Consider the following 20,064-nt stretch of genomic DNA (forward strand, 5'->3'; position numbering starts at 1 on the left):
TACATATATGTATCTCCCTTCTACAGCCCAAGAAAACAATGTCTAAGCCAAGTATATTCGCCTGGAAAGTCTTACAATTTAGAATTCCTGATTCTAAGCTTTGATATTCAATCTTAAAAACCTAAAAAATGAAGTTGTTTCTAGAAAAGGTGAAATATGAACAAAAAGGCATCTGTATTGCTACTGAACTACTTTGTTGTTGTTCTGGCTCTTGTTATTTGGGAGTATCTGCCAAAGAAGGACTTTAGAGTGGAAGAGATGTTGTAAGGATATTGAAGAAAAGGCATACCTATAGAACAAACTTAAAAAAGATCTTTCCCAATAATAATTATTTAGACATTTCCCATTAATATTTTATAATAATTTATTTCAATTTCAAATTTTGTACAAATTGACAAGTGCTTGCCGGGTGCTAATGTGCCTGGCCCAGTTCCAAGCAACAGAGATACAGAGCAGCAGCAGCCGTCTCTGCCTTCACTGAGTATACATTCTGGAAGGAAAAGAACAAAAGCAGATTTTTAAAATAGGAAAATACTTCTTGATGTAGACTATATGCAGAACACATACTTTAAAAACCACTGGCCTTAAGTTACAATTCTTTATAGTCTGTAGATGTGATGCCTCGTTTGACTTGTTTCTGACACCATCATCCTTCATCTAATTAAACCCAAACATGGGTATTCTTCATGTTCATGATTTTCTAATTAGGTCTCTTCTTTTATGAGGCCATCGTACTATTACACACACACACACACACACACACACACACACACACACTTCTTTTAAAATGTTTTTAATCTCCTTTTAAGATACCTGATTTCCATTCTGTTACCTAAACCAACAAACTCATCTTCTCTCTCTTTTTTTTTTTAAAGGTGCAAGCACCTTCAGCTGAGCAGGAAATCCAGAAAAGAAAAACATCATGTGACATTTTATTGGGTTTACCAAAAGATGAACATCCACTGAGTATTCACTGATATGTACCAAGTATTTCTGTAAGAGAAATACAGGAGAAAAACATGTTTGAGACAGCCTAATGTCAAGCAACTTTAATACTAAAAAGGCAAAAAAAATATTAATAGCTAAAAGCAAACCTGCACTAATACATGGATTTTGGAAAATTTTCCAAGAATGTATAGGGAGTTGTTTTTTCACAGGTAAGAAACAATACCTGGAAGTGATAAGTATCAATGTCTAAAAACCACAATTGAGAACATTTCTACCACATATAGGTTGACTTAGCCTTTCTTTTAAGGTGGCTTAATGCTCCTGATAATGAACTAAACCTTTCAAAATAAGCATTACTTATTTAAATTTTTCTTTTGTAACAAATAAGGGGGCTATTTAAAAACCTAACATGGTTTAAACACATTGATTTAAAGTTCACTTAACAAAAAATTTAATCTGTGGAGAACCTAACTATTAGAAGTTTTAGTTTTCTGACAGGTTATTTACCCTAACAAAGAAGGGAATTCTGGTACAAAGCAAGAATTTCCAAGGTAAGATGGCAAAACTAAAGATCAAATTCTGGCCCAGAGAGTTGCTCCACTTAAAGAACAAATATGACAAAAACATATTATTTGTCATATTACTTAGTCATATCAATTGCATATCTTGTACAACTCAATGGGGAAAAAGAACCCTCTGATAAAGCAGGTATTTGAAAAACTGCAGATTATTTTGCCTAAAACTCTCCCAAGTGAATTTCTGTTCAATCATATACAAATACAAAGAAAAGTAATTTTTCCATTGTGAAGTTTTATCTAGCTCATTTATAAAACAGCAATTAAAACTACGGTATTAAAAACATAATAATATTAGATTAAGTGCCATATAATGTATACAAAAATCTTCAGAATGTATAGAGCATTATACTGATACTTATCATTATCATTGCTGTCATTATTCTAACCATTACCCTTATCCTCTGGATCCTCTGTATGAGGGGGAGGCAACCCTGGAATCTCTAGAACAGAGCGACTTAAAACCAGGGTCCAAGGACACTAACAAAGTTCAACACTTTGTGAACGTCATGGTATTATAACCAAATCGCTCTCTCTCTGAAGAAAGAACCTACAGCTTTCAACAAATTCGCTAAAGTTTTTGTGGTGCTAAAAACATTAAAAACTATTGTTTTATCCAAGTATGATGGCGCATGCCTGTGTTCCCAGTGATTCAGAAGGCTGAGGCAAGAGGATCCCAAGTTCAAGGCCAGTCTCAGCAACTTAAGACCATGTCCCAAAATAAAAAATAAAAGCAAAAAGAACTGGAAGGACTGGGGATGCACCTCAGAGGTAAAGCAGCCCTTGATTTAATCCTCAGTATCAGGGGAAAATTAAAAAAAGGAAGAACTACTGTTTTAGACATTTATAAACAGGTATCAGGATGGCACTGGTAGAGAAATTTTGCTTGACCTTTACAACTACAATCATTATGTGTTACACTTGGTTTGCTTGTTCAACAAATGACTTTGTACTGCTATGTCAGCTACTCTGCTTAGAAAAGTGCAGGAAGATGATTAAGGCTAGACTCATCAAGATCAAGGAGACAGACATGAAAGAAACAGGTACCAGCAGTACTCTGAGCCACATACCGTCCGTCTCCTGGAACGAAGTGAAGCAAAGGCTCCTTAGTTCCAAGAAGAGCCTTCTTGAGAAAGACAGCAATAGCTTAGTAGGCCAACCTATCACAGCATTTATTGAATGCCTATTATATGAAGTTTGTAGTAAAAGATTTAGCATCTAACCACAATGAGTTGACAAATCTACAGAAAAAAGACAAGTCAAAAAAAAAAAAAAAGGTGCATAAAAAGACAGTGCAATTAGCTCCATATGAAGAAAAATATTTGTCGAGAAAGTTTTATTTAACCAGTACAGTGGCGCAAACCTGTAAACCCACCTATTTTGGAGGCGAAGCTGAAGAATCCGAAGTTCAAGACTAGGATTGAACTAGGGCCTCAGAAACTCAGTGAGGCCCTAAGCAACTTAGGGAGACCCTGTCTGAAAATTTTTTAAAATAAAATTAAAAAGGTCTAGGGATGTAGCTCAGTGGTAAAATGCCCTGGGTTCAATCCCCAGTAATATCAAAAAATTTTAAAAAAGATGGCTTTATTTAGCAGAATTAAGAGGGATAATAAGAGCTGATCATGTAGTCAACTGCACTGAAAGGCAGGGAAATAGGAAAACAATGGGGCACAGGGCACGGGTCAAAGCAAAGAGGGAGAATGGGAGCAGAACAGGGCAGCACACATTCACTAAACTGGAAGACACAGGCAAGTTTATGGGGGCACTAGAGGCTCCACCACTGGATCTGAGATCATTCAGTGGGAAACTGAAAAGTCTGAAGGAGAAATTCACAAAAGATGGAACAGCTTCATTCAAGAATCATCTCTATGACAAGAACACTCTCACATGCATTACACTTCAAACCACATTGATTTCTACTTTCACTACTTAATTTAAAAAAGAAAAACATTATTTCAAAATTCAATGGCACAAATCAGTGGGCTTCCAAATTCCCATTATTTGTCATATTTTTACAATAGGCCTGAACTATAAGGACAAAGTATAAGAACATCTAATTTTACTCATGCATTACCTTGATGATCCATGGAGTCAGTCTATGTAAAAGGCTTATCATAGGAGTGGTGCACGGTAAGTATTCAATAAATGTTCACTATAATTGCAAACCAATGACTATGGGGAAAAAAAGGCTTACCAGTGGTAAGAAATGTGGACAAATTATCACAAATGAAAATCGAAGTCTGGGTAACTTGTTTTTTTAAAAAATCAATTAGCTAAAGACTATTCATAGTAGACTCTAACCATAAAAAAGACAATTCTAAGGAATCTCATTCAACAGGTTAGTTAGCTCAGTCACTCAGAGAAATAAAACAGGTTCAAAACAGTATCAGATAACCTGAGGAGACAGGGTATAGTTTAACTGGCAAAGTAAGCTAACTGATAAGACCAGTCCTTCAAGTATACATGCAAACAGTTTCCTAGACTTTCTATCACTGCTGTTAAACTGAGTAACTGCCAATTCAACAAGTAGAGGCATGTGCCCCTGAATAAGCAATCTTTCCAGGACCACTTATTCCTACTAAAAAGAAATGAAAGGTGCTTTGGGGTGCTGTGTCTTGTTTGGCGAGCATGCAATACTAAAAAAAATGTTTTTTTAAAAAAATGCCATAAGATAACTGCAAAATAACATAATACATGAAATACCAACTAATAAATAATATAAGCTTAATGATTCCAGCTTTATGATCTAAAATATTCCACAGTCAAAACAGTAGGAAAAATATATAACATGGACAAACACCTAAGTTTTAAATCCATTCAATTCTTATTGTTGTGTAAGGTAGGCAAATGAAAAAAAAAAAAAAAAGACCAGATATGACTTGAACGCTAAATCTCTATTTATACAGGCTACTCATCAAATTATGACATTTCATTCTTAAACATTCTTAGAACATAAAAAGGTTTCCTACCAAGAGGGATGAGGAGAACTGACATTCACACTGGCTTTCTTACCAGACGCCAGATGACTGGTGGGAACAGCTGCAGAAGTCAAGGCACCAGAAGGACAAAGCAAGAGAACAAAGACTGCAAGGAACTCAATTCAAAGGGGAAGTATAAATCAGGCTAGCTTCGGCTTCCCTGGGGACTATTAACTGGTGTCAATATTAGCTGGGACCCCCACAACCACCTGAAACATCATTTCCCCAAGAAAAAACTCCAAACACTTTAACATCCTATCCATCTGATAGGAACTCTTTTTATTGATGGAAAGGATAACTTTTGGCTGCAAACACAGGTAAGGCACTTGTTTATCTCTACACTGTCTAGACCGGGAAGTTCACTATTATTCACTGACTACTTATATTTCGATGGAATAATCTTGAATTGTTAAAATCACCACTATGAGCTCTAAAATCCTATTCTTCTTAAATGAACTAAACAGCAATATGGTGTCTTGGGGAAAAAAGAGTCAGAAGAAATTCTTAGATTCAAGATACCTTCAAGACCAAGTCTTAAATGTAGGATTCAAGTCTCCTACTCAACCTAATCCAGCTTAACCCAGAGTCCCACTCAACTAGAAGTTTTCAAATGGGCTTCCTTAAAGCTCGCTAGATCATTCTTAAGAGAGAGAGGCAATAAAATGTAAGAAATGTAATTCTGCTGCTTAGTATCCAAGTGGTCATGGGCAAGTTATTTAACCTCTGGGCCAATGTTTCTTTTACTAAAACACAGGGATAGCAGTGTCAATCTCATAGTTGTGAGAAATACATTAATGTATATAGAGTTCTTAGAACAGTACCTAGTTGTAATATTCAGTTAATGGACTGTAGTTTATTATTATACTGACGCTCAACATCATTATCATTACCACTAAAAGCACGGGTCAAAGACCATGTTTTAAGTGAGTTATTCCTACCCCATACCCTCCAGGTCCTGTCTCCTACTACAGGTCATTTGGATTTAGATGAAGATACTATAGGCATCATCATACCCTACTTCACAACATAATACAAACTTAAGTTCACAGTTCAGTTTATATCCCAACTCCCCTTCCATCTAGATTTATTCCCTCAGTACTCCAAGCAACAAACTTTTAAATACCATACAAATAACTAAAGAAAAGTTGATCTTGTTTTCTTTCAAAACAAAATGAAGTTTCCTTAGGATTTCAAATTAGATCCTACTTTCACCTTAATCCTTTGGCTTCAGAAGAGGATTCTTTCACCAGCAGAGATTATTATTCTGCTCTGCCTCAACTCAAAAGCACGCACACACAAAGGAGCAGATTTTTACTCCTGAACAGGGCAAGAGTACACTATCATAATATAATTTTTACAGAGCCTGATTTTTCAATTTCACTGTGGCTGGGAAGTAAGTTTCTTTTCTCTTAAAACTTTCCTAGGAGAAGAACAAAAAGAGGACAGCAGCTGCTGCCACTTAAGGGAGGACACAGCAATACAAAAGCCCTTTCACCAGCAAATTTCTTAACTCCCTAACTGGGCCTCCCACCAGTATCTATTTAAGTTCATACTGCCAGGAATTCTAGACCCAGTGGAGAGAAATGCTCATACCACAACTGGCCACACTTTCAACGGCCACCCCGTTCTTGGCCATTCTCAGAGTTTTCAGTCATGATCCATGGCCCATTAGAATCTGCTATATTCCATTTCCTGTCATGAGAACAGGCTGCAGGGAAAACATACATCCTAGGATATATGTAGAATATCCTACTGTATTTTAGAAAACACATTTTTCAAAAGTGAGTAACAAAAAATATCAAAATATTCAGAGTTCTGCCAAATCAGACAGAGTCTCCAGGAACATTTTCCCTCTCGATGGGATCAGTCATCAGGTTAGCCTGGAATGGAATTCCCTTCTGTTTCCACTATACAATGTCCACTGTAAGAAAGGCAGAAGCCAGAGCTGGGGAGATAGCTCAGTCAGTAGAGTGCTTGCCTTGCAAACACAAGGCACTGGGTTTGATCCCTAGCACTGCAAAAAAAAAAAGAAAGAAAAAAGGCAGAAGCCAAGCTCTGGTGATACAGGAAAGGTGAACTAAAACTTCCCCGTAATGAGAACACGGCAATTTTCTCATAAGGAAAAATGTAATCCTCATATTCCCTCCCATATTTCATGAATGGTGATTTATCTTGTCACAACAGCTGTACTTTCATATTAATTCATTCCAAGTTTTTCCACAGAAACATATGTAAATTTCAATACTGAAACCATGATTGAAATTCTAAGATTAACCCCGCATTAATAAGTTTAAAAATCTGCTCTTATCTTAATGAAAAACATGGTCTCCCCAAATAAGTAGAGTCAAAGGGGAAAATACTGTTACTGGATTGCATTATACCATCATCTAAACATTGAACCATACAAAAGGAAACACACCCATGAGCAACCCATCATACACACATCAGGGGAAGAGACTCACCTAAACACTGTTTCAACATAAGTTTCCATTAACAATTAAAAAAGATTTTGGATAAGCATTTTTCTATATATTATCTTAGTTTTAAAAATTAACAAAAAGATGCAACAACTCCTTGGTCCTCAAGTAATAATTAACTTGATGGGTTCCCATCAGTTAAAAAGACTAAACAGGATTTATTTCACAAATCTATGAGGGATGCTCAAGATTCTATTCTGCTTAACTATGAAATGTACAAAGACACCAAGAACATATCTGAAGCAAAAGTGAGGCGAAATAGTATCATTATACTGAGAACGAATAAGTTAGGCAAACCAAAACCTAAATGTGAAATTACACATGCTCCAATTTATCTATTCCACTAAGTATTTTTGTCAAATCTACTTTAGAATTCTCACTGTAGATTTTAAGCAGAGGAATTTAAAGAATCTTAATTAGAGTTTGTGGAGACTGGCTCTCCAACAAAAAATGACTTTCCAAATAATTTTTCATGTAATGCTCTGCCCATCCAAACCTCGTCAAATGGAAGGGCAATCACATGGGCACAGATTTGTCAGAACAGTTCACTAATAATCCCCAAAGGCCTCTCCAGAAAAGGCATATGACACAGTGAAATTATCAAATGAGCAAGTGACTGTTAACCCACAATGCAATTCCATGTTACCTCCCTGTAAAGCCAATTAGCAAAATATGTAAAAAATCCAGAGTTAATCCATAGAATTTTCATTTTTTTAAAAACTACTTTCAGGTGATGTTTCAAATTCAAGCAGATTTAAATAGAAGAAAGATCTTAAAAATAGTAAAAACTAAATTCAAGTTGTTGAATGTTTTCTGATCCATAAAAGGGATATAAAAGATAGACACATTTGACAATGTTGAAATAGTTAAGCCACCACGAAAATCTGGTCATTACTATTCAACCAACACAAGGAGTTTAAAGCCAAAGGGAAGAAGCAAATAGGTAAGTGGACAGGTTTTTGGTCCCCAGAGTCAGAACAGTCTTGCAGAGGCTTGAATCAATCATCCCAATAATTAATGCATCACTGTTGGACAAAGTAAGAGGACAATGGAAGTAAGCAATGAACAGAACAGAGTGAAGCTCTAGAAAAGCGCTAACCAGGCCTGAGCCAAGCCAACAAGAATCCACTCTGAGTTTGAGTGTCCCCTTCTGTGATGTTCCCACAGGTATTTCTAAACTGCCCCTTACTTTTCCTGGTTAGACAGACATTCCTACACACTGCCACAATGCCCTAGAAATTAAACTCCCCCCCCACCAAAAAAAAAGAGCTACCTAATTTCAGCATTAATTCCTGTTGCATGAAAAAAAAAAACTCCTAAAGGAATTTTATGCTGTTACTAATTGTCCTGGCCAACAATCTCTAAAATAGCTTGGGCTGATAATTCTACTGTCAAAAATACATCCTGAAATGCATACCAGTCCAATGTATAAATACCATTTTATCACTTATTCAATTTCAAAAGGCATATATACATAAATCTACCATACACTTGAATATTTTCCTCTGTAAAACTAGGATCACAGAATGACCTAGAAATTTCCAGCTTCTCTCTCACCTTTAAATATTATTATTTATATAAACGCCCAACAGTCTTTCATTCCATTACCAACCACAGGGCCCATAATCCTCACACTCCTCCTCCCTCCCACTATATTACCGGTGGACAAGCCTGGCACTGCTTTTCAACTCTGAAAACTACCACAGACATATTTCAGGACACCGCCTTGTCTGGTTAGCTTCTCCCCCTAACCCTTGTAGTAAGAATAACCCAGCTCCTTAAATTTATAGGTGAAAATTTCTAGTTTCTAAATGATTCTTTTAAAAGCAGCAATAAAAATACACTTTTCATTTGAAAGAAAAACCCAAAAGGCAGCGATCATATAATTTAAGTCACGAAGAGAATGTAAATTAAGATTCAGGTTCTATTTTCTGACTCAACTTTAATTTGTAACAGTTCTTTATACGTTTTTTGAAATCTGCTTTGAGGAAGAAAAAAAGTAGGAATAAGTTTTCTTAGAAAATTTAAAAGAACACATTAAAGTTTCAGCTTTAGTTATTAACTTTGGATATTTCTCTGTGTTGACTTTGTACCTCAAAATTCTAATTTATATTGGACAGTAATAATAAAAGATCAAAACAACAACAAAAAAGGACAGGCATTCTACATTTTTGATAAAGGATTACCAAACACTACTGGTTATGCTGTTTTCTCTTGTAACTATGAAACTTTTAGATGAGGAACATATAATCTGTAGATTTAGTATATCCAACACATGCTAGTGGCACACAATCAATTAGCAAAAGAACATCTTGAATAAAAGCATAATAAAAAAACTACGACCAAAATAACTATTTCTAAGAGAACTTATCATTTTCATGTGCTTTGTGCCTTTAGATGCTCATATGGACACCAGGGTGAGTGTTGACTGAATACTTTTGTTATTTTTTGATGGTATTACTGAATATGTTGAAGATTTAATGTAACCATGAAAGTCCCTTTTAAAATGAACAGATTTATAAAGGAAAGATGAAAGAGATTAGTAAAGAAACTGAAACCCATCTATCACTGTTCAGAGCTACAGTTACCAGATTCCTTTCATTTCTATGGCCATGCTCAGAGAGCAGGCCATTCAAAGCCAAAATATTAATTTATTTACTCATTTATTCTTTTAACATTTATTGAGCAGTGTCTATGTGCCAGGCACTTTTTGCTACGTGTTGAAGATAGAAATGCATGAGCTTATGAAAGCTCACACCCTCATCAAGGAGACTGACTTGTAACTATACTATCTGTGCAGCTAGAGGAAAGTAACAGAAGTGCAAAACTGTACACACTCACATAAACTGGCCATCTTGGAGGTCCTGGTTTTAGAACCCTATTCTAGGTGAAAGAGTATCATCATAAAACATTGCTACCACTTGAAAAAAAATTAATAAACCTAACATGCGAAGAGCTTTTTCCCATGTTATTTTGCTGTATTATCATGCAAATCTTGTAGTAGTTTTGAGTGTCTTCATCTTGCAGACGAAACGTTAGTTTTAAGCAGTATTTCTCTTGTTCAAGATCATACTTAACAATGAGCCAGGTTTACAAGACAGGTCTTTTCAGTTCAACATTCCATTATCCTACATCTGCCTCTTAGACAAAACCTGGGTAAGGTACTAAGTAAAGAAGATTATATTATAGAAGTTTTAATCCATAATCTGTGTGCACCACATAATGTTGGAGGTTGTGCAATAACCTCTGGAAGGCATGCCAGAAGGTGAAAGTGGTTGCTGTAAGAGTCCACAAACACATGAAAAACCTCAGAAGGGCTTCTCTAAGTTACAAAAAAAACCAAAGTGATATTTTTAAGAGCAGAGAGTACAAACTTAAGAGATGAGTATCAGTAGTAACAATTTTAATTTTCTTGCACTCATTTAATGCCCACTTAATCATTTGGACTCCTTTGGTTCCATCTTATTGATTTACGTATCTACATACAGCAACAGATCAACACCATACAGAAGAAGCACTTCTATGCTGGGCCCTAAGAGAGATCAAGTGCGAATTGTGAAGGAACTATCGAAAGGCATAAGTGAAAAACAAATAGGAGGGCTGAGAAACCAGAATTATAAAAACATATGTACCTGTTTCTTCATCTATCTTGAAAACACCAACACCAGAACCATCTCTAATGGAATATCGGATCTCCCCATCTCTTCCTGTGTCCTCATCATGAGCTGACACTGTCATTACTGATGAGCCAATAGGGACATCTTCTTTCACTACACCCTTTTCCACAAAACTGGAAAACACTGGAGGATGTAAGTTCTCATTCACATCAATTACCTCAATTTCCACATAGCAAGTAGAAGACAGAGAAACTGGCTTCCCTTTGTCTTTGGCCCTCACAGTGAGATTGTACACTTGCTTCTTCTCAAAGTCCAACTGTTGTACAATTCTAACTGCTCCACTGAGTTTATCCACATCAAAGTTTCCTTCTCCATGGTCCATAAGACTGTATCTCACTTGACTAGACTGACCTAAATCAGGATCATAGGCTTCTAACCACATGATTATTGTTCCTTCTGGCAGATCCTCTCGAACTTTCACACGGTAATTAGGTGGAATAAACTTAGGTGGGTTGTCATTAATATCTTCTAGTGAGACTTTCAAAAGCACAGTGGAAAACAACTGGGGCTCTTCTTTGGCTTGATCCCTGGCTTCAATCTTTAAGTAATGCACATGCTGTATTTCACGATCCAAAGGGTGCATAATTTTAACAACACCAGTTGTGCTGTCAATTGAAAACCTATCAGTATCTGTAAGAATAGAGTATGTCACATGTCCATTGAGGCCCAGATCTTTATCAGTGGCTTCAACCTGGATGATTTCACTATTTATTTCCTTGTCTTCACTCACTTCAACAAAATAGCTCTCCTGTAAAAATTCAGGTGGATTATCATTGGCATCCAGAACAGTGATATCTAAAAGATGCCAAGCTGCCTTCTGTGGTATACCAAGGTCATATACAGTAATGTTCAATGTGTATCTGTCTGTTGTTTCACGATCAAGGGGAGATAAAATTTTCAGCATTCCCGTTTCCATGTCAATAATGAAGCAACTATCCTCATTTCCTCCAGAAATAGCATATACCAGTTTTCCGTTGAAGCCAGAGTCAAGGTCAGTAGCATTCATGAAAATTATACTGGAACCCACAGGACGGTTCTCCTTTACCTCAATACCAGTTGGAAGAGTACTCCTAAACTGCGGGACATGAGCATTGACAGAGTGAGAATCAAAGAAAATATCCTCCACCTCCCCCTGATTGTGCAATTTATTTGCCTGCAGGAGTTTCTCTGCCAGCATTTTGGCAACACCAGTCTCTTCACACTGCAAGTTTACTGGCTTGCGACTGGCTGCCACAGTTATGTTGATATATAATGGGGTGGCAAAATTTTCTCCATCTGTAGCTGTAATTCTCAAACTGTGAAAAGACACCTTTGCACCTAAGCCATCCATTAGTGACTGCTTTAATGACAACACCCCAGAGTTGGGGTTTAAGTCAAACAAATCTAGTTCATTCCCAGCTTCAATCTGATACCGTACCAACTGAAGTTCATCAGCATCTATAGCAGACACAGTAGTTATTTGCTCCCCTACACCTAGATCTCTGGGAATTGTTCCTTCACAATTAATTTTCTCAAACAAAGGTGTGTTGTCATTCAAGTTATTGAGAGTAATCGTAGCAAGGACTTCAACTTCCCGGCGGTATGGCAAGCCCCAATCTGATGCTCGAATTCTTAAGGTGTAAACCCGAGGCATCAGTTCATAGTCCAGGTTTTCTGAAGTACTCACAGCACCAGTAAAATGATCAATCACAAATGGCACGTGATTTAAATTTGCAATGCTGTAAGTCACGTATCCATTCTCACCCTCATCAGGGTCTACAGCGCTCACACTCATGACAGTAGTACCAGTGGGTGCATTCTCATCAAAGGATGCTTTGTATGCTGTCTGGGTAAACTCGGGGGGATTGCTATTTGTACCTAAGACTTTAACCAAGACTTTAGTGGAGGCTTTTCTGTCACTTGTTGTTACTTCAAGTTCAAAATGGGATGTCTGCTGTCTCTTAATTGGTTCTAAAATGGAAATGAGACCAGTGTTATGATTTAAACTGAATTTAGCTTTTCCAGGTGTACTTTTAAAAACATACTTCAAATGGGGAGAACTAGGACTGGCTTTTACCATGACCACAGGTGTATTGGGAGGAGCAAATTCACTTATTTCTGCTCTGTAAATATCCTTTTCAAACCTGATCGGTCCAGCTTTGAACTGTGGAGAAGTCACATGAATTACTTTTACTGAAGAGAACTGGGGAGGAGTTCCTTTATCTTTAGCCTGTAGGGTCAGATTGTAGCCAGAAGGATGACTGTCCCAATCAATGCCATTAATAGCTTTGATTTTATACTCTTTACTTCCTGGAAAGGATCTCACTGTTCTAAACTGTTGAAGAAGGTCACCTGCCACAATGCTTAAAGAAGCAATTTCCCCATTGGCACCCTGATCGCAGTCATCCACAGTTACAATTGCATATGTTGGGTCCCTGTCCAGTTCTGATGGTGATAACGTCACCGCTGTTATCACAGGAGCACATTCATTGGCCTGTTCCACATGAACTGTTAACTTGGCCATGCTGCTGATACCACTGCTCCCATACAACTTCATTCCACGGTCCACAGCAAGGATCTCCAGCTCATAGAGCTGAGTCTCTATGTAATCAAGTCTACCAGTTAAAACTACTGTGCCACTGGTTGGGTGGATAGCAAACATGTCAGTTCGGTCTTTAAAACTGTAGTAAAATTCTCCATTGGTTCCTATGTCTGCATCTGTGGCACTGACTCGTGCAATACTGGTCCTTATAGCTGTATTTTCAGGTAGGGAAACACTGTATGAGGTGGGGGAGAATAATGGTCTCAAGTCATTTGTATCCAGAACTTGCACCCGGACCTTTGTTCGTGCTTCAGCATTCGTGTTTTTTTCAACTGCTTTGACTATCAACGTGTAATGGTCTTTTACTTCTCTATTAAGAATAGCTGTATTTCCTCCTTTGGTCCTTATTCTTAGAAAGCAAAAGTCTCCAAGAATGTACTCTTCAGCTTTGAACAGGTTTTCGTTGTCTCCTGAGACAATTTTGTACCTTAATTCCCACAGTGGATTTGTAATGTAAATACCCATCTTTACAGGATGCCCAACGTAGGTTTTAGCTGCAGAATTCTCATGCACAGTGACATTGTACTGGAAATGTGTAAACTGTATAGGAGGAGGATGTTCAAGTCTTTGGCTTCCATCACTGTCTCCAAAATGCTGGAGAAGTAGAAGCAGAAGCAGAAGCAAAGTCAAATGTCTCCCCATTGTTTAACTCTCAGAAACCTAAAACAGAAGGAAAAAAAAAATAAGAATTATCACTTGGGGAAATAAAAAAGTGTAAATTGTTTTAAACTTTAAGGTATTTTTCATCTATTTGGAATATGGATAAACACAATCAAATGGGATATTATTTTCTTGTTTTCATATAGGTATCAACATTCTTCAAATAAGTACAGAATGACTAAGTTTGACAACAATCTTTTCATGACTCAAAATCCTATTTTTTCATATGTGATAACTTAATCATAATAAACATTAAAGTCTGACAACTGTAATAACTATATTTTACACTTAAGAGACAGGTAATAAATGTTTACATTTAGTTCATACAATTAATTAAATGCTAAAAATGCTTGTAAACTTAATGCTACTTCAGTATTGCAAGCATGCAAAGCTTCTAATGATTTAGAAAAAAAATTAAAAAATTCAACAGTGGCTTTCCATGACCTTACATAATGACAGCCTGTAGTCTCATTTCAAAATTTATACTGAAATTATAAGTGATTTAGTTCATTCTCTACATAAAACAAGGTTTTATTATCTCAATACTACTTAACTATTCAAATGTATTTCTAAAATCATATCATCAAGCTGAAATAATTTCTGAAACACCAACATGGTCACTCAAAAAAGGTCAGTTTATAATATGAAAATCAGAATTCAGTAGTTAGATATTAGTCTTTCCTAGATCAGCAAAGCAAATCTCACCAACAGCATGAATAGTTTATCACCACTGATGTCAACAACCAGTTGTTCATAATGTCTACAATCTTTAAGACACTAACCTACCTGTCACCCAGGGGACTCTCATTAGAAAACAAGATATACACATACAAAAGCTAAATCAAAGCTAACACATCAATGTAGCAAGGTGGCAGAACTGAAAGAGGGTCAGAAGGTGACTTAAGAAGGAAAGAGGGAAATTTAGGAAAAAGGTGCCTCTAACAAGTAGAAGGCAGGCTAACTTCACTGGGCTGAGATCTGGCCAGAGAAACAGGACAATATTTTCATATCAACCGTTTTATCACGCCAACAAATTCATCTTGTAAATCAATGCAGTTTCACAAAACCCCCTAGCACTGTCAACAGAGGACAGCACTGAACCCTTGCAAAGTTATTCCCAAATTAATATTCACAAAATGTCAGTGCCAACAACAGTGAAAGAAACAGACTGGAGGGCTAGTTTACCAGCTAGATTGAAATTAGTATGGCAACATTAATTTATAGTATCTGAACTCAGCTACTGCCAACTTTGCCCTGTAAGTCATTTCATTAGGAGAAGGAAAAAAAAAAAAAAAAGACAAGACCTGATATACTTAAAGCAATTAGTAGCTTACTTGTACTGAATCACATTCAAGTTGGGCACCTTAACTTGTTCTTTAGTTATCATGCTTTACTCTTTTAGAGATATAATCAGGAAATTAGATCTTTGGACTCTGGAAGAACAACTGTCATTAAACAAGATAATTTTTCTTCCAAGATCATATATAAAACATCTCAATTTGGTCAATGATTCTAACACTCACTGAAACTGAAGTATACAAAATGATTCAGTAATTTTAACAAACAAGTAGAAAATTCAATTCAATTCAACCCACAGGTTTTAAGGACCTGCTATCAGACAGACAGTACCAGGTTAGGTATGTACAGTTAAAGATTAGAAAAGGCAAAGTTCTCAATCCCAAGACATTTACAAACTAGGAATAAAAATACATATGAAGTAAATGTTTTAAAGAACATTAACAAAGATGATGTTAAGTACTGTCTTGGTTTAAGGAAATACATTATGTTTCAGGAAACATGATTATTATTAGCCACTTTATAACAAAGTATCACATCCAGATTCTATTGTAAACACTTAAAAACGCTTTTGCTTTATTCTACATATAATATCATGCAGTCATCAAAAAGATGACATTCCATATGTTAATATGTAAATATGTCCAGATATATAAATAGAAATATTAAGCAGTTCCCATTTGAAAAGGAGGAATGCTAATAAATTGTGTTCACATGCTCCTGGTATATGGGTATGTTTAAACTGGAGAAAAAATTCTAGACAGATAAAAAAGAAACTCAGTGGGAATTTCTAGAGAACAGACAGAGGGAATACACAGTTAAAGGAATGTATACATTTGCATTCTGTTACCTGAATTTTTAGTGTAAGTATATGTTATCTTTACCATCTATTCATTTCTATAATTATTTAACTCTTTCAACAAATATTGAATGAGCATCTACTCTGAGTCAGGTACAATTCCAAATGCTGGGGATTCAAAAGTCAGTCAAATTACCAAATCCTGATGGAAGACACACTTGCTGGTGAGAGACAGACAAGTAACTAAACCCAGAGTACATCAGATGCTGAGGAGAGGGGCTAAGGAGGAAAGCAAAGCAAGGCAGGAAACATGGGTCAGAAATCTGACAGAACACAGAGAACCGCAAATTCTAAAGGGCCCAAGATTCTCAACCTTAGCACTTTTGACATGACGGGCATATAATTCTTAGGTTCTCTGGGACACTATGGGATGTTGAGCATTATTTCTGGTCTCCACCCAATAAAACCCTGTACATCTGTCTCCAGTTGTGACAACTAAAAGTATCTACATATTATCCAAATGTCCTCTACGGTTCAAAATCATCCCTGGTGGAGAAGTAGTTTAGATAAACAACCCAGAGATCATGAAGATTGGAGCACAACAGGGTGGGGGTGGGGGGGGACACGACAGATCATGAAGGTAGGGGTATTTTTAAAATAAACTTTTTTATTTTAAAATTGCTCTAGAATTACAGAGAAGCTGCAAAAGATTCTTTCCCCTGTTAACACCTCACATTAGTATAATACATTTGTCACATCTAAAGAACAAATTTGATACAATATTTGTTCAGGTCCATACTTTACTCAGATTTTCTTAAATTTTACCTAATATCCTCTTTCCACCCTAGGATCCCATCCAAAAAAAAAAAAAAATACATTATGTTCAGCAGTTCTGTATCCTTAGACTCCTCTGAACTGTGGGTTCCTAAGATTTCTCCTTGTTTTTAACAATCTTGACAGTTTTGAGAAAAGTACTAATTAGGCATTTTGTAGAATATTCCTCAGGCAAGATGAACCTGGTATGTCTGATAGTTTTCTTATGCTTATACTGGGGTTGTGTTTTGTAGAAGATCACAAAAGTAGTATCGTTTTCATCACATCAAAGGATGTATCAATTTGACTTATCATTATTGACACTGACCTGGTTCACTTGATTGAGGTGGTGTCTGTCAGGTTTCTCCAGGATAAAGTTTTTCCTTTTTCCCCTTTTCTGTACTGTACTCTTTGGAAGGAAATCCCTGTGTGCATCCCATTCTTAATAGGTGGAGAGCTATGCTACCCAAATCACTTAGAATTTTTCCATAAGGTTAATTTGTTTATTGTCCCCTAATTACATATATATTCAAACTTTTTTAGGGCTTTGCATTTGGTACAAATAAAATGAAAAGCCACCAGATGACTTTGAATAGTGCAGTGACATGATCTTAACTGGAAGGGTCACGCTGGTGTCTACAATGAAAAGAGAAACCAGAGGACAGCAAGAGCAAAAGTCAGAGGGAGAGTCCAGTCAGAGGCTACTGAAATAATGCACATGGGTGACCAGGGTATCTTGGCCCAAAAAGGTAATGGTGGAGATAGGGAGAAGCATCCAAAATTTGGACATTTCAGGATTTGCTGATGAACTGGAGGGTAGAAATAGAGAAAGTTGTATCAAAGAAGATTCCAGGAATTGTGTGATGAGCAGAGAGATCAGAGCTGTCAAGTACCCAAAGGCCCGTGTGTTAAAGGCTTGGTGGCCAGTCTGTGGTGCTACTGGGAGATGGACCCTTCATGAGATGGGGCCTAGTGGAAGGGAGTTAGGTCACTGGTGGTATTCCCTGAGGGAATTTTGGGACTCCAACCACTTCCTTCCCCCACCCTCTTTGCTTCCCAGCTGCCATGAGGTAAACTAGACCTCTGCTACCACAAGCTCCCACCATGATATATTGTGTTGCCACAGGCTCAAAGCAGCAGGGCCAAACAACCACTGAATAAAGCCTCTTAAACCATAAGTCAAAAAAAACCTTTTCTCCTTCTAAGCTGATTATCTCAGATACTTAGTTACAGCAACAGAAAGTTAACTAACACAGAACAGCCTGTAGGTTATACAAATAAAAGTTTTCAGCAGGCAGAGAGATATGCAGGGAAAGTCTAGCCTGGAGGATTTAAGAGTGTCAGGATATGAATGACAGTATTTAAAACAATGAATCGGAATGAGATGACAGACAAGGAGAATAAGAGAAAACAAAGGAAGAATGGAGCCTTACTGCTCCCCAAGAGTTAAGCAGAAGAGGAGAAAGAACGAGCAAAGAGAGCAGAGGTAGGTAAGGGAACCAAGAAACAGTGGTGTGATAAAAAACAATAAGTAAATAAATCTTTCTGAGCATCTGAATTTACTATGAGAAATTAGAAAGGACCCATAAATCCTGGGTGGGGACCATGCTGCCCTCACCACTACTGCTGAAAGGACCTGGGTCACCCTCCCACATCACAAGGAAAAGGCCCAACATGCAAGCCTGCTGCAGTTGTCCTCTCAAGTTACTCAGTTTTTTCACTGACCCTGCCAACACCCACTGGGACCCCTAAACACAAAAATCACCTTCCACAACCCACCCACCATAGTTCTTCTAAGACAAATCACAGTTGGAATAAACTTCCTGAAGCAGATTCATAACTGAGGCTTTTTTAAACCCTGCATTTATTCTGTAAACTTGTCTAACAGAAAATGCCACTAAAATCAGAATGAATTGTTATATACAATCTTTTGATCAGGAAAAATATCTAATTTTGGGGAGATATTATTAACCCTACAGTAACAAAACCAAGAACCGTAAACTCAGGTTTCACTATAAAATCCCATGATCAAAATTATGGCTGTTACTCTATGCTAAACAAATGGTAAAGCTAGGTAAAGGGGTGGGGATACTAATACCATTTCATCTGAAAAGTATATTATTACCTAGAGTTCATGCTTATGAAAATTAAACTCTGAAAACCATTTTAGCCCAAGGCTACACTGTGATTTAGAAGGTGATCATTCCACTTGCCCTAGTAATTTAGAATTTCTAAAATACATTTTCCAAAGTGAAAACAAAGAATGTTTACTTAGTTCAGGCTTAAAGAGCCTCAGGTCCAATGCTTAAATATCTTTAGTATAGATTTCTGAAAATCCATAAATACAGGAAAAAAAGATAATTTTTCTGGTAAAAATAAGATATTAATATCCTCATATTTCCTCATTAGGTAAATTTTCATGTAAAGTGCTCCAATCAATTACTGTGGATGCACATTCTTCATAAAACTACAAACTAGGTACTGAGACTCTAAATGCATCTATCCATATATTTAAATCTCAAGTTTAAGACTTAGACATGTTTCACACACTTCAAAGACAGGGCAGTAGGTAGAATGCAACACTACAAATACCTAAATTCTGTTAAAAATCAGGACATTTAATATTGAGAGGGTGCCACTCTTACATGCACAAGTAGTCATTTTAGTCCTCTACCCATTAGGGAAACATTATTAACCTTTTTATTCATATAAGATAAAACTATTCTCATTTTACATCAACATCAGTGAGAGATCACTAGAATTTAATGTGTTTTTGGAATTGAGAGCTTAATGTTCACTTTAGTGTTACTTTTTTTTTTTTTTCTTTTTTCCTTTGGTGCTAGGCAATGAGCCCAAGCCCTCACAAATGGTAGGCATACACTCTACCACTGAGTTACACCTCCAGTCCTTAGTGCCATTTTAAAAGTACTTTTTAAAGATCTCTAAACTGCAATGATAAACACATTTTCAAAGCAATGTCACAAAGTTTTCAAAAGAAAATAAAAAGTAAATGACTTGCTTAAAAAAAATTTTTATATTGAATAAATGTTCAATGATTTCTAAAATCCTTCAAGAGAAGTAAAAAAATTACTTTATCTTACCAAAAAGTCTACTTGTTACTCGGCTATTATCTATTTATGGCTTCCAGAAAATTTAGGGGGGGGGGCAAAAATCAAAATTAAACCGTCTAATAAATTATAAATACAGACAGTACTTTTAAGAATTTTCTGAAAAACTAATGAGTAGACCCCATTTATTTT

At 36.5% G+C, this 20,064-nt stretch overlaps 1 protein-coding gene across 9 annotated transcripts in view; it reads right to left on the minus strand.

The window, feature by feature from the left end:
* Fat1 (FAT atypical cadherin 1) overlaps positions 1-20,064 on the minus strand; it is a 123,303-nt gene that overhangs the window by 93,395 nt on the left and 9,844 nt on the right. For all 9 annotated transcript variants that reach the window (XR_007108139.1, XR_007108138.1, XM_047548021.1 and 6 more), the window contains exon 2: positions 10,611-13,896. Coding sequence is in view for 7 of the 9 variants with exons in the window: in XM_047548021.1 (XP_047403977.1) it covers positions 10,611-13,878 (3,268 nt within the window). In the remaining 2 variants the exon portion in view is untranslated. The remainder of the gene's footprint in view (positions 1-10,610; positions 13,897-20,064) is intronic.

Source organism: Sciurus carolinensis, chromosome 4 (assembly GCF_902686445.1).
Source record: "Sciurus carolinensis chromosome 4, mSciCar1.2, whole genome shotgun sequence".
NCBI lineage: Eukaryota > Metazoa > Chordata > Mammalia > Rodentia > Sciuridae > Sciurus > Sciurus carolinensis.